The 15,962-nt window shown below is 42.1% G+C and overlaps 1 protein-coding gene across 1 annotated transcript in view; it reads left to right on the top strand.

Annotated features, from left to right (window-relative positions):
- Positions 1–15,962, top strand: part of MSH3 (mutS homolog 3) — a 93,820-nt gene that overhangs the window by 62,471 nt on the left and 15,387 nt on the right. Inside the window, exons 16-20 of the mRNA XM_056513665.1 lie at positions 2,583–2,647; positions 3,887–4,003; positions 6,476–6,583; positions 8,019–8,130; positions 10,765–10,922. Of these exons, the coding sequence (XP_056369640.1) occupies positions 2,583–2,647; positions 3,887–4,003; positions 6,476–6,583; positions 8,019–8,130; positions 10,765–10,922 (560 nt within the window). The remainder of the gene's footprint in view (positions 1–2,582; positions 2,648–3,886; positions 4,004–6,475; positions 6,584–8,018; positions 8,131–10,764; positions 10,923–15,962) is intronic.

Here is a 15,962-nt window from a genome sequence, read left to right as displayed (position 1 = left end):
TGTGGGGTTTATTGTGTATGACTGTACCCATCTTGCCTGGAAAATAGCTTAAAACCAGGACCTAGCTGGATCTCCATTCTCTGAGTGTGCTGCTTCATGAGGGCATTTGACTGTAATCTTTTGTGCAACTTTGAAGAGCAGCTTTCTTACCTTTATTTGTTAAGTCAATCACTTGGGTGGCTTAAATAATAGAAACACATTAGTGCAGTTGAGTTTGGTTCAGCAGCGCTCCGCTCCCCGCCTGCGTAAAACACACACCCCCAAGGTTAATTGTATGGCTATTAAGCACTGGAATACTCTCAGACAACCAGGAAGCACAGCATTTGGTTAATTTGAAGAATGGTGAAAGGGTTTCTAAGTACTGAGTCAGAGTGTAATTTGAAAGATGGGGAGAGAAGAGGGACCGGTATTAAAGAATGATGAGTGTTGTTTTTAGTTCTGATTCTCGGAAATGGTGTTCTGGACTGGAGCTTTTGTACCAGTGTGGGCAGGACGTGATCCAGAGAGCTGAGAGCTCAGTGCTGAAAAACAGGCACAACAGACCTTGCCACGTTTGTGGGGAGATGGAAGGGGCAGTGAGGTGGCACTGCTCAGCGTTGGCCTCTGGAACTGAGAGCAGGGACCTGGGAGCAAGCAGAAAAGTGGTGAGGGGAGTGTTGGATTTGTCTTTACAAACAAACTGTGAATCTGCTGCTGGATAAAACCAGCACTGAGAGATAAAAGAAGCAATGGGATGGATTAATGAATGGAAAAAGATATTTGCCTTTACAAACTGTAGGTCTGCTGAGAAATTAAACTGGATGTTGGAAGATGAAAAAAATCAATGGGGGAAAACCATGAATTGTTTAAGAATTAAAAACGAAAAGGGAGGGTTGTACATTAGAGGGGAATCTCAGGCATCAGGTGTTTGGGCAGTCTGTGCCTCTCAAGTGCCTCAGCAATGGGGAAAGAGAGGGAAATTGGGATAAAAGGAGGCTGCAGCCTCCAAAAATCTGAGAGATCCCAGGGGATGCCCCATGGCCTCTCCTTTACTGGAATAAAGTAAAAGGATTCCTGTCTCCTTTTTGGACATGAACCTCTGGAGTTTGTGGATTAATTTTCCTGAGAGTGGGCAAAGAAAGGGATGAGGAAACAGAGCTGTGAGTAGAAGAGAGGAGTGGGTGAGGACAGAGAGGGAAGGGGCTGGAATTGGCCCATGGGGCACTCAGGAGGCTGAGAAAGATCCAAGAGGCACAGGAGGGAGCAAATGCTGAAAAGGAGGGAAGGGATGAATTAGAGACAGCAGCCTTTGATAAAGAGCTGAAGTGGATGTTCCTGCTGAGGGTGAGGCTGGGAACAGGAACACACGGCCCAGGAGCCCAAACCACAGGGGCTGAAACCCAAGGGAAAAGTGGAAAAGTGGAAAAGTGTGTTTGAGTATTGTCTGAGTCAGGGAAGAGCAGCATCTGAAAGGTTTCTCTCAGGGAAGCTGGGGTAATAATAGCTGCCATCTGTGTGAAGTAAAGGAAAAGAGAGGAACTGATCAAAGAGAGGAGAGCATCCCAGCAAGTGCTGAAAAGTGGGTTCAGAGGCAGCAGTCACTGCACACATTTCAGAGAGGAGCTCAGAAACCTCTGCAGACAGAGAGATGCCTGGGTGCCTTGATGAAAGGAGGCTGGGGGACAGGATAGCTCTTATTTCATGGCTTCTGGTGTGAGTGTTTAGCAGACACCAAAAAAGGCTGCAGAGAGGGGTCAGAGAATGTGGTCGGTGTGGAAAAGAAAGGTACCAGAGGAATGGAAGTATTGGAGGGAGTAATTCCTCCTCAGTTGTCTGGGAGGAATAGAACACAGGACTAGAGCAGGAATTTGTTTGATTTGAGCTCTTTGTTCCTTAGGTCTGTATGGTATATTCTTCCTGTGTTCTTGTAGCACCCTGAGAGATGTAAAATTCAAATGCTCCTTCACAACAGAGAAATACCTTGCAAGTGTTCTGGGTGAATTAAGAATTCGTGCACCCTGTCCTTGCTCTGTTCTTGTGTTAGGATTGTTATCCTTGTTTGTTCTCGAGGATGATTGCTGGCTTCTCTGGAAGTTTCTATCTAAATCTTGTTAGCTACAATGGAGAAGTTTTGCCAGACATGGCTCTTGTGGCTTTCCTTAAATGTGGTCAGGTTCTGTGTTAACCTAATCTCTGCAGGAAATGTGTTTTCCAGCTGAATTCTGTGACGTGAGAATGCCTCAACTCTCTGACATCCAGGACCTCAGGCTATTGTTACAAAGAGAGCTGACATGAATCATATAAAATGAGCACGTCACACAGATTTCACTGCATTTCATCCTGACACTGCTGCTGATTTTCCCTGTGCCTCCGTGCCTGACCCCTAGCTCACTGAGACAAAGTCCTGCAGGTGCAGGAGGGTTGTGTGTGTCATAACCCAGCTCTTTTTTGGGAGAAAAGAACATTACCTTCCAGCCTGCTCCTTGTTTTCAGGCTCAATATGGTTTTCCTCTGATGCTTGCAGTTTGTGGGTAAATGATGATTCTGATTCTCTATCTTCCTGACTTTCCATGGTGTGTAACATTGTATTTCTCTTCTTTCAGTTTTTGATAGAAGTCAAGAATTCCCATAAATCATCTGTGCCATCTGACTGGGTTATGGTTAGTAGGTATGTAAAATATACTTGAGGTTTGTTCTGTTTTAATGTTATTTTAGTATTAGAATTAATTACATACACATTCTCATTGTCCCATGTCTTAAGGATTGCTGGGGTTTTTTTCAGCTGAAAACCAAATTGTAAATCTACTACCTAAAATAAAAAAAAAAAAACAAAACTGAGAAAAATTGATTTGTTACAGCATTTGTTTTTACACAGTACATCCTCAGAACACAGAATTACTCACCCAGTCCTTCAAGGTCTTTGCATTGGTGTCAGATCTATGGCCTTGATTCAGTTGTGCCTGTAGCTTGCACATGCAAATCCTTCATACAATTTTGATTTGTTACTGTTTTGTTCAGTAAGATTAAAGTAGCTGTGCAAACATCTGCTTATGCATATCCTCATACAGACCAGTCCTGCTTACTTTGGAGTACTTGTAAGCTTGATTTTGGATAATTTTCCAGCAGGTGAAACAGAGATGGACTGATTTATGTAGTTGGCTTTTGTTCTTTTCAGTAATTTGATTTATGGTTTGAATGGTTTGAGTGCCTGCAACTTAAAATGTCCATGTAAGTGCTGAGTTTTCTACAAGCTCCATTGTGTAATGTGCAAGCACAGACACCTCTCACCAAGTTGAACTCTGCTGTGATGCTCTGTTCACTTATGCAAGAATTAACAGTCAATTCAGTTTTAATTAAACTTCTTTTAATACTCAGAAGTGCACAGATCAGACAGAATTAACATGGTGAACAAATTACAGCTAATCTGGATTCTGTAAAAGAATGCCTGGATATGCCAAATTGAGTCCTTAATGAAAATACATAAATAAACAGCAAGTATCTCAAGTGAAAACTAGCAAGACAATCTATATTAACTATGTTTATTTCAGGCTTATCATGGAGTTCTCCTCTCTGCAGCAAATTAGTTTTTGTCTGGCTCATTGTGCTTCAACCAGTCACGCACTTGGGCAGCTATTGCTGAGCAGATTTGTGAGAGATACAAACGTGGGTGATGATTTCAGAGGCTCCTGAGTGGGCAGTGGTGCCTGAGCCACCACTCCACCCTCAGTAGAGGTCACTGGAATCAATGGGGTTTGCTGTCGCAGCGGGAGAACCTTTCTTGAAAGCTCCCCGTCCTCGGGGCTGGCAGAGATGAGGAAAATGAGCCAATTTTGCATGTGGCTGGGTGCAGCTGATTGCTTGGTGACCTTGATTTCCAGCGAGCCCTCTCTGTGTCTCTCCTGTGCAGCACCAGAGCCGTCAGCCGCTTCCACTCGCCCTTCGTCACCCGCCAGTACCGGGAGCTGCAGCGGCTCCGCGAGCGGCTCGTGCTGGCCTGCACTGCAGAGTGGCTGAGCTTCCTGGAGTGAGTGCACTGTCCTGCCCTGCACTGCCAGCAAGGGCACCAGCTTCTCTTCGAAATGGAGAGTGCAAACCCCTCCCTCTAATTTGTTGTAATTCTGAAATTAAGGGGCTCTTGGGCAAAGATGTGGGAATTAGCAATAACAGCTCTTTACTAGGAAAATTAAAATAGAAATGCAGCATTACACAGAACAATCCCAGCCCTGCCAGAGTCAGAATCCAAGCTGACACCCGTCAGTCAGTCAGGGTGTTGGCACAGTCCCATTCAATGGTGGCTGCATCCTCCTGCAGGGGCAGATGTGGTTCAGCTGGAGCAGTGCTCCTGGAGAAGGTGCAGTTTCCTCTGAAGCTCCAGGGATGATGTGCAAAGGTCTGGTTTTCCTCTGGAATCCAGTGGGAAGAAGGTTCCTTGGTGTCCCAAATGTCAGTTTTTATCTGGGTAGGAAAGGCTTGGCTCCTCCCCTGGCTGGAGCATCTCCCAGTGGGATGATGGAATTTTATCAGTCATGCCCTGGGACTCAGTGGCCATGAACAGGAGATATCTCCTGGAGGGAGGATGGGCTGTGGGAAGATAAAGATGATTGCCCAGCTGGTTTAAAGATGGCCCATGAGCAGATAATGTGTGCCAGGAGATCAGGGGCACTTCCCCAGCTGGCTGCAGCAGATGGGACAGAATTCACATTGCTGGGATACACAGAATTCACATTGCTGGGATGCACAGAATTCACATTGCTGGGATGCACAGAATTCACATTGCTGGAATACACAGGATTCACATTGCTGGGATACACAGAATTCACATTGCTGGGATGCACAGAATTCACATTGCTGGAATACACAGGATTCACATTGCTGGGATACACAGAATTCACATTGCTGGGCACATCCTGTATTGCAACCCAACAAAACAGGCAGGGCCAGCTCCCACACAGCTGCAGAAACCCAAAAACACCTGTTTCATAAAGATATTTTATCTATATGTTTATATTTTATAAATACGTTAATAAATTCTATAAATATGTTAACTCGGTAGTCAATTAAAATGCTGATCTTCGTTTTAAAGGATTTGTGGGCAAGACCTCTGAGCCCAAATCCTGAGACCAGCAGTCATGTCTCTGTGCTTCAAATTTGGGTGAAAATTCACCATTAACTATACAAGTATTTCCCAAAGTTTGAAAAATAATATCTCTGCATTGACAATCTGAAAGTACAACTGACTCTGAGTGAATCTAAATCTAGTTCACTGGTTCCACTGGTTTTATTGTATTATTTATTAATATTATGTAGTAGTTTTATTGTTTTTTATGTTTTGTGTGCTGTCCTGACTATGAGAGTTTGCTAGGAAGTGCTGGAGATTTATTGTGCATCACATCTGGCACGTGTTTGTCTGAGATCACAGTTTTCAGTCGGGTAATTTGCCTGTTTAGCCAAAGGATCTTTAAAAAGGGGGTTTAAAAAATACTTGCTGAACTTCTGAATGCCTTTAGTTTGTCAATGAGTATCTGTTGTTTTTTACCTGCATGAATTGCAGAACCTCTGAAATTTTTCCTCTTGTCATGCAGTGTTTTTTAGTTTGCAAGATCTGAACAAGTCCCTGCTCAGGTTGTCTCACTGGATTTGCTTACCATTAGGAGCCCAGAAATGCTGAAATTGAGTAGAAACTGGAAGAACATTCCAATTCACACTTCCCCAGTTGTGTTTCCTTTGCAGTACTGTAAAATAATTCTCTCCAAGTTCACCTGTCTGTTGTCAGTAATGTTGTAGGAGAGCAGCAGACACAAAGGAAAGATCTGTGTGTAGGAAAGAGCTCTTCTTTCCACCCCTCCATTCATTTGTGTCTTTGTTTATTAAATTTTGCTCCCCTGCTGGTTTTATATTCTATATTGTAGCTTTGAGGCTAGGAGAGAGGAAAAAAAGAAATTCCAGAGGAGCTTCCAGAGGAAAGAACCCCACTGAAAACTGTTCTCTTGATAATGTCATTGTTGTACTGGGGAAGCAGCTCCATAAATTGAAAATGAATTCTTTTGTAGATACCATAATTCTTTTAAATTTTAGACAACTCCTGTGTTCAGACACACTTGGTTTGGTTCCTTTTTGACTGTAACTTATGGCTGAGGCTGAATCAACACTTGGGGTTCAGCTGCTGGTTTTCTGTAGAAATTCTGATAAATTGTGGCATTTTTGTACACCTCATTTAGGCAGCAGGGATCAACTGCTGGCCCTTTGGGAGCTGTCTAATGAATTTGATTTTTCCTGATTTTCTGTGCTTAAAAATAATTCACTGTTAGAATGGAACCTTGATCAAGGTCCTCATCTGTTATCTGTTTCACTGCTGGGATTTTTGGATCCAGGGTGATTCAAAGAGCACAGGAGCCCTGTGAGGAGCTTGCATGGGGTGCATTCTGACAGTGCTTTGGATTTGCACAGAACTGTTTCTTTCCCTGTTTCTGTGTAACTTTTCCCTGTTTTGATGCAGCCATTTCAGTGAACATTATCACCCTGTGTCTAAAGCCATTTGTCACCTAGCAACTGTGGACTGCCTGTTCTCATTGGCCCAGGTGGCCAAACAAGGAGACTACTGCAGGTAATCAATTCTTAATTTTTAATTTTTATATGGAATTATGAGAGCATATTTAAAATAAATTACGTTTTAATATATATGCCACGATAAAAAACACTACTAAAATTGTTTACAGTGGTTTCAACTTAATCTGATTTTGCTTCTGGACTTAATGCAAATCTGTAAATATTGCAGAGCTCAAATTTGACATCCTGTTGTTTGTAGTTTGAGTCTAGGAGATGATTTCTTACACACAAATAAATGCTGGACTTTGCATGGACTTTTTAAAAAAGAATTTGGTTTTACTTCTCAGCAAGGTCTGAGTTTATTGCATCTGTCTAATACCCAAGAGTCTAGGGTGTCAGGTATGTTTGAGAGGTGTATCTGAGGTAATTAATAGTACATATTAGTTGCAGCTTGCAGAGCAGGAGTGGTGCCTCAGCTGGCTCAGGTGTGAGAGCTGCTGAGCTGAGCTGCTGCCTCTGCCCAAGACCCACACACAGACAGGAGGATGAAGAGAAATCCACTTGAAAATACTTTGATGCATCATTAAAGATAATATTGATCACTTTTGGGCTCTTAGGATCTTGTGTGTCTCTCTGTCAAAATCTCTTTGAAAATAATTGCTCACTTATTTCGGTATACTCAGATGAGAAAACAAACTGAAATCTGATTAATTCACTATGCAGAATCTAAATAATTCACTGAATTTTAGAGTGGCTTTGAGCTTATAAACTAGCAGGAAGGAGTCTTCTCAGTGAAGCCTCAGCTGCAGTGAAGGTGTCAATAATTAATTTCTGGAGGGCTGCTGAAGGAGGGACTGGACTTTACTGTTATTTTGGAGGAATGTTTTCTGGCAGAGCTGTTGGAGAGAGGTGAGCCCCTCCTGCAGTGTGCTCCTCCTTTGCACAGACAGCTCCTCAGGGCTCTCAGCAGAGGAGTGGAGCTGTAAAGGAGATGGTGTGGGCAGGCCATGGACCACTCTGCAGACTTTAAATGAATTTAAGTTTAAGGAATGCTGTTGAAGAGATGGTTCAAGGCCTGTCCATGTATTGGTTTCATCCCAGCTGTACAACTTTTGGAATTATCTTTGTGCTAAACCACCTCTTTCCCCAGTGCTTTGTGTTTGTAGGAGGCCTTTTATTTTATTTCCATTTTCCTTTTAAATTGCATTATCATTCTTCAACCCCAGAAAAATCTCACTCCCCACATCTTCCCTTTGAAGTCCAATCAAAGTGCTAGTTAATTTCCAGTCTTAAAATTCCATGGCTTTATCCCACATATTTTTCTCAGATAAAGTATTCTTTAGAAATTCAGAAATACTCGATGGCAGCAATTAGTTCTTGTAATTCTTATTTTGTCCACTAAAGCCTACCTTATGGGTGACCACCCTGCAGGATTCAGTTCCACACAATCAGCTACAAAGAACACTGAAATTAATTCCTGTGCTTTTTTGCAGACCAACTGTGCGAGACAATCGTGAAATAATCATAAAAAACGGGAGGCACCCTGTGATTGATGTTCTGCTGGGAGAGCAGGATCAATATGTTCCAAACACCACCAGCCTTTCAGTAAGTGCCCAGAAACTGAGCCCCAGAGTCACCCAGGGCGGGGAGTGGAAATGGGTGATGTAAATCACACAGCAGGCTGCATTTCAGAGAGGTGTTGCTAGATGTCACCACATCTGTTCTGTCCCTCTGCTCATTCCTTGCAGCCACATGCTCCCTCTACAACCTTGTTCAGTCTCAAGGCATAAAGAAAGGTAATCTCAAAATTAGGAAAGTATGTGTTTCAATCAAATGGGTATTTTCAAAAAACAAATGAATAATCAAAGGTTTTTTTAACAGTGTCATTGTAGGAAGTCTGCATTTTGTCAAAACTCTACCTAAATTTTGGAATTTTTTAATATGAAAAGTACATATTACAGGTTAAATTTTTCAGATTAATTCTAAAATTCTTTTTTTATGTATTTCTCAGCTGTGCAGTTTCCTTTTTTTATGGAAGTATTAGTATCATGCAGCCTTTTTTTCCTGCTAAACTAAAATCTGTCTTTTAAATTACATTCCTGTTTGAAGTTTTTCATTAAATATTTATCTCTCGATATACTTTTATAAATATTAAATATCTGTTCTTAATGAATATAAAAAATGTCCCCACAACTTACCTCTGAGGTGTCTCTGCCTCTTTATACACTAAAAGTAGGAGAGGTATGAAGCAGCTGCCAGAGTGGGACATTGCTGTAAGAGCAGCATTCAAATTTGTGTGTATTTCTTGGGGAACATTTTTAAGTGCTGTTCTGTACAGAACAATGATACAGATACTTTGTAATACATCAGAGAATGTTTTCAAAATTATTTTTCAACTCCAAGCAAGCGGCAGATGGCACTTCCAAAAAAATTCAGCATGTCATTCAGGAATCATCGTGCACTTTTCCCTCTTTAGTCCCATTCTTATGTTGGCTTTCTAAATACTGAGTATTACAAAACCAAGTGATCATGGCAGAATCACTTTTTCTTGTACAGTTCTTTGAGTTCTCTTTTTCTTGAGAGAGGTGGGTGGGAGCCAGTTTATTAAAGCATCTCCACTTTTCAACTGATGTGTTTGAATCAGCAGGAAAATACATCTCCTGTCATGTTTTCAGCTGAAATGTTGTCAAATATCTAACTTGAGGAAAAGCTTTTTAAAAAAAAAAAAAACCTGAAATAACCAGCTTATTTTTCCATTCCCCCTCTCCTCCTGAAACATTTGTGGGTTGTTTTAGAACTTGCAGCCTCAGCTGTGAATTGCAGTGAAATGCTGGCTTGTGGCTGCATCAGCTGTGAGGACAGAGGGGTTCTCTGGTGTGATACTGGAGCAGATGTTCTTTCTGAAAACCAGAGCAGCCATCAGTCCCACAGCATGGCTGGGGGGAGCCTGCACAGACACCAGACACATCAAAAAATTCCTGGATCCTAGCAGATGAACTTGTGAACTCATCCTGGGTTTGAGTATCTGCAAATTCTTTTGTGTTGAGCCCTGACAAAGTTTTAGTAGCAGTACTAAATTACACTTTGGAGACTAGAATGTTATGAGATCTGTTCTCATGTGATCATGTGCACTTTGTTACATCCAATCCTTTATTGGCATTTTCTGCATTTTGACTGTATTGTAAATTCTGTATGGATGAGGTTTTTTTGCAAGAGCTGGTCAGCTTTTTACATATAATAAATACTGATGTTCTGAACCTTCTCCAATAGCTAAATTATAACAGAAGTGACAGTCTTATCTGTGTTTGGTGTGTCCCTATAAACAGAATGCGAGCCCAGCCTGAGCCCCCAGTCTGTGGATGCTTTCAGACCTGCTGCTGGGGCATTTGTTGGTTGCTGTTGCCTCAGTGCCTGCTCAGTGCCAGGTTCCCCATATAGTGTGACTAATGTCCATTATGCACAGCTTGTCCTGTGTCCCCTGCCCCTCCCACGGGGCACTGGAGGCTGCTGGCTTCTGTGTAGGTCATCCCTTGGGCATTTCATCACAAGCACCCCGTGGAAAATCTAGCTGTGTGATGTCCTGGCATACCTTAAGCTCTTAGCTCAGGCTGTGAGAAAGCTTTGTAGGTTCATTGACAAAGTTTAATTTTGTACCAGCAAGTGTCTTGCACTAGAGGAAGATAATTCTATTCTGGAGCTGTATACACATAGCTGTACCATGGGGAGTCTCAGATCTGAGGTCTTGCATCTGATTTCATTTTCTTGGGTCTGTTTTTAATGATGAGAGACACTGATGGAGGTCGTGGTCTGCTCACAGCATCTGTGCTGCAGTCAATGCTGCCAGACTCAGGAATGCCTTGGTGGCTTGTTGCAGCCATTTCAGGCAGTTAGGAGTGTAAAATCCAGGTCAGGTCTCTGCCCACCAGATCTGCCCATTTGACAGTGAGAACTCAGACTGGAGAGGAATCCAGACCTCAGCCAGATTTGGGCAAGTCTGGCTGTGCTGTAAACTTTTGCTCAAGAGAAATCAAAGTTGATTTTGGTGCATCTGGAGCTTGATAATATCTGGAAAGATGAATGTGATGAACTCCAAGAATGGAGGAGAGATTTTCAGTTAGAAATAGAACATTTAGCCCTGCAGATTGTTCTGTATCCTTCTAGGCACATGTGCACACCAGAATTTCTGGTAGCAGCACCATGTGCAGGGCCATGTATTTCACCACTGTTTTGTGTTTCCAGGGAGATGGTGAAAGGGTCATGATAATAACTGGGCCCAACATGGGAGGGAAGAGCTCCTACATCAAGCAGGTGGCACTGATCACAGTCATGGCACAGATTGGCTCGTTTGTTCCTGCAGAAGAGGCCACAATTGGTGTTGTGGATGGAATTTTTACCAGGTAACCCCTCAAAACTGGAAAGGCTACTGTGGCAGGGGGTGTGTGTATCAAAGTATAATTTAACTTTTCATTTAGAACTTGAGAATTTGTACCTGAACTTCCTTTTTTTTTTTTTCATTTTAAAGGCACGTTAGGTTTCTTGCTAGGTTTTGATTCCAGATTTTCAGTAAACTGTGGTACTTGTTTTGTGATCTTTGAATCTTTAAAGGGTAAGAATTTTAATGTGTCTGTCTTGATTAACATCCAGATATCTAGCTTAGCTGCCTGAATGGATACCTCAGCCAAATTGATGCTGCTGGGTGGTGGCCAAATGTTTCCCCTGAAATTAATATTGTCACCTCTGAAAATCATGTCACAATATCTGCTCTGAAACTCTGCTGTGTATGCTCACAATATTATAGACTGAAAATTTTGGGCTGCATATATCCTGTGCTTAATCTCCTTCCTGTAATCTCAGTGCTAAACACACCCCTCACTTGGTGTCCTATTAAGAATCAATAATGACAGTTTATTTCACTATCTCATTCTTGAAATATTGCTGAGTAATTTTTAAAAATTATCAGTGGAGTCTAAACTCTGTATATTATAATCTAATATTGTTAGTTTTATTAGCCCTGCTTCTCCCTGTTTTTCTTTAATAATTACTTTAATTAGTCAAAGTTTTGTGTCAATAGTGGTATTTGAGATGGATTATCATCTGTGGTTATAAGTTTCACAGCAATCAGGTGTCTAAGCTAGAATTTCTGGAAATTCCTGTTCTGTGACACCAGTGTGCATTCCAGAGGTAACTTTTAATCAAGAACCTGAGCTGCTGCTCCCCTGCCATTGCTTCATCCTGTAAAAGTGCTGTGTACTTACTTTCCACTCTGCCACAACAAAAACAAATGAAAATCTCACCTTGATGCAGTCAGTGCTAAGCACATCAGCAAACAATTTGTATCCTCTTCCCAGAAGTTACTGGAGATGAGAATTCAAAATGCTTCCCTTTTTTCCCCACTGTAATGGACTGGTCAGCATTTATTGAGGGGACAGAGATACACAGGATGTAGTTTGCATTACAGGAGGAGCATCACAGCATCACTAAACATTTGAAGATTATTTTTGTCTTCCTCTGTGTTTTGTGGCTGAACTTGGAGCACCTCACAATTCCTTAAATCCTAATCATACACACATAAATCAGTTACTCTCAAGCTGAGTATCTGCTTTCCTCTGCTCTTCCTAGACTCTCACTGCTAAAGGATGATTTCTGCAGCAAACACTAAGAAACATGACACAGTCATTGGGAGAAACGTTTTGTTTTGTGTCCACTTGGAAGAGAATAAATTGGGTTTTTATCTGTGCTCTTCTCAGTGTATTTCCCCAATTCCACTTCACTTTTCTCTGTATTAGAATAAAACCCAAGTACTTTTCACAACCTTTCTGATAAAGTACTGTGGTCAAAGGTAAAACTTCTGCTTTCAGACTCACAGCCAAGAAGATACAGAGTGTGCTTTTTACTCTGTGAGGTTTCTGTAATTTGTAGCCCAGTCACATTCTAACACAGGGAATTGAATTTTTTCTTCCTTGTCTGTATTATTTTGGAAACTCAGCTGGATGTGTCATTCCTCATTTAACGTGATATGTGTCAAACACCAGATGTATTATGTGGAGGAATTCCTGAAATTCTTGTAATTGCACCAGCAATTAAGAGTAAACTAATTGACTCAGTATTAATCAGGAATAAATTGATAGTACATTGTTAAGATAGAAGAGGTCATACATCAGTGAAAAGGTAACAAAAAAAAAAAAAAGGAGGAAAGGAACAGGTTAGCAGATTTTGCTCAAGATACAGAGACCATCCAAGAAAGAGGCACCTCTCTTTTGGTTGGTTTGGGGTTTTTTTTGGGGCAGGTCTTGTTTTTTTCCAGGGTTCTGGGAAAGGTCTTAAACATCTAAGTCTGTCAGGCAGGTTAATGTGATGTTGCATTCAGGGAATTTCTCAGCCATAGGAAGTTAGCCTTGAAATAGTTTTTAATGCCTGGTTTGAGGAATGAATCAATAAATCAGCTACCACATGTTATATCTTGCTTGAGCTTTAATGCTTTTTTTCTAAAGCCTCAGCTTTTGCCCTGTACTCTCCTCTGGCAGGGAATGACCTGGAAGAGATCAAAGAGACTTTCTTCTCACTCCTACTCAATATTGTTTGGTTTTTGTTGGTTTTTTGTTTTCATCTTCTGTCATTTGTTTTGCAGGTTGGTTTTGTTTGGATATGATTACTGTTATTATTACTATTATTATTATTATCATTATTATTACATTTATTTTTGTGATAACAGCTATGTAGGCTTCCTTTCTGATCTGCCACCCCAGGCCACAAGGTCTTGCTGAAAAAAGTGAATGTTCATTTTGTTGTTGATAACCTCAGTATATTTTTAATACTTTAAAACTTTACCATGGGAAGGTGTCAGTTCTCCATCAGTGCTGTGGTGATGTTTTGGGGGTGCTGTTAGTGGGGCACCCCTGCAGGGAGGGAGAGTGGGGGATGCTCAGGGATGCAGGGAAGGATCAGTCAGTGATCTGTACAGGCTCTGGGGGGTTCTGTGCTCCAGGATTACCAAGAATTCTGCATGATAAACCTTTTCCAGTTCTGGTGCTTTATCCTGCAGTCCCTTTTTGGGCTTGTAGACTGCATCTTCCAAGTGTGAATTTAGATAGGTTTAAGGGATTTGTATCCCCAGGATTTGTGTCTTGTTTTCCAAGTGGGGTTTCCATGGAAATTGAAAGGTTGCTACTATGGTTATTCCTTGTGATATATGGTGCTTGTGTAGGATAGCATCTCTAAATTGACTTTAAGTACTGGATTACATTAAATGTTTTTAAAGATGCAAGAGGAATTGCTTGCAGGTAGAGTGAAGATAGGAATGATCTTTCTTCCTGTAGATGAGACAGGGGACAGTGCTGAGCCTAGCCCAGACTAGGGGGAGGACACAGGATTTTCAGGATGTTTGCTGGTTAGTATTTTCCTCCCTTTTTTCCCCTTCTCCAGTAAGGGATAATGTTTTCCTGCAGTCTTTTCTTAAAGAATTTTAACTTAATCAGTGACATTATATTTAAAAAATATAAAAGGGTTTTGGAGAGGTTGACATCCCATCTGTATTGACTTTTAATGAGATTTGGATATTTAATTCTCTGATGTTTGAAAATTCCCATCCAGGTTTCTCCTTGCAGTAAACGGGCTCATTTTCTACTTCAACATTACCCTTCAGTTTCTGTTAGTTCTAATTCAGTCATTCAGACACTGAAATTAATGTGTGTGTATGAGTAGGGAGACAAAGCAAGGGTGGACATCCATGTGTGGAGGAATTAATGACAGGGATTCTGCTGGCCTAATCATGCCCTCAGGAGGGGGGCTGTTCAGAAAGCTGACCTCTGCAGAGGTCCTCCTTCTAATCAATTATTGATAAAATTTCCATTTCTTCCCACTGCTGGAGGCTTTATCCTGCTTCCTGTGGGCCACCAGGAGCTGTGCATGAGGGTCAAAATTGGGAGGGAGGGGGAGAATGCTGGAGCACTTTGAAGGCAAACCATCTTCAAATAAACAAGCTAATTAACTTCAGATTGCCAAGTGCCTTCAAGACTTTGAGAATCAGTTATTTGGACATCACAAGCTGCCATGAGAAAGAACCCTGTGAAGGAGAACAACCCCTGCCAGTGCCAGGTGATGGTACAAGTACAGAGTAATTTCCTTCCTACAGCACTTCCCTGCCTGGGTTTTATTTCCTGTGTTAAGAGCTATTTTCTCTTATTTCAGGGAGCTAGCAGAATGGACCACTCCTTCCAGTGAGGTTTCATCCCAGCCAAGCTGGAAATGCTCTTAAAGGTGCATTGAGTTGTGTGTGCTGATGGAGTGCCCTCTGAGAGCTGCCTCTCACAGGGTCTGCCTCCTGCTGAAAGGTGACAGCCACAAAGAGGCATCCCTAAGATGCATGTAGATTATCCTCTCATGCTCTTGGTCTGTTTAGAGAGTCATTGCTGTTTGCAGCCTCTCAGCGTGGCTTTAATCCTCGTGCAAATGCAGCTGGAATTGTCTGTAGGGAGGCTGGCAGAGCAGGTGGTGAAGCTGCAGGTCAGCATTTCCACTTCATGCAAGGCATGCAGTCACCTGCACTTGGAGACAGCTGCCTTGGATAGTCCCTTCACATCACATGATCTGTATTTAGGTGTAAAGAACTTTACTCTGCATTTTCTCCTTGTGACAAAGGATTTAAATGTATTTTTAATGTGGAGGGCACTTGCTGAGTCTGCAGTTAGGAGGTACTCATTTGTTTCACATTCCACTATATATAAGAAAAAGTTGTGAAAACAGATGGTGATTGCTCACCTTGGCTAGGGAGGGATGTTTTTAATTCTAGCTTGTATTACATGTGTGTATAAAGAGTCCCTGAGATGGATTCCTGGATCTGTCTATCCCAGCTCTGAAGTTACATCACAGTTTCAGTATCTTATAATCTGTTGTTCTTATATAATGATGTTGGATATATGTAAAAGCTGTTTGTTCAATTAAAACCAGAGCACAAAGATCTTTGGACAGCTGAGCACTGAAATGATGGAGGAGTTTCATCCCCCTCACCACTGGGTCACATAAATTGCAGCCACCAAGGTCCAGTCCCAGTTTGTACCTTGGAGTGGCTTTTCTGAGATGGTTGATGGGGCCAGTAAAGGGAGGGGATTTTGGTCACTTCAAGCAACAACAGGACAGCTGAGAGCCTTGCCAAGTGAAGTTCTGTTGAAAATTGCATTTGAGGTCCTTGGGAGTGTCAGCTTTGTGCTCCCAGCTGTGTGACACAGCTCAGGTGGTGAGCACAGCCCTTTGCAGGGTCTAGAAAACACCTCCACAAGGTTGTGTCCACCCCTGGGAGACACCTGGGTGTGTGCATGACTCAGGGTATGGCCAGTCCCAGACCAGGGGCTGCAGCTCCAGGCTCTGCTCTGGGCCAGGGACAGGAACAGGAACAGCTGGAGCTGCTTAGGTTGGATTTTAGGGAAAGGTTCTTCCCCAGA

This window comes from Oenanthe melanoleuca, chromosome Z (assembly GCF_029582105.1).
Source record: "Oenanthe melanoleuca isolate GR-GAL-2019-014 chromosome Z, OMel1.0, whole genome shotgun sequence".
Classification (NCBI taxonomy): domain Eukaryota; kingdom Metazoa; phylum Chordata; class Aves; order Passeriformes; family Muscicapidae; genus Oenanthe; species Oenanthe melanoleuca.
The sequence above is the reverse complement of the archived record's forward strand: the minus strand, read 5'-3'. Positions and strand labels throughout refer to the sequence as shown.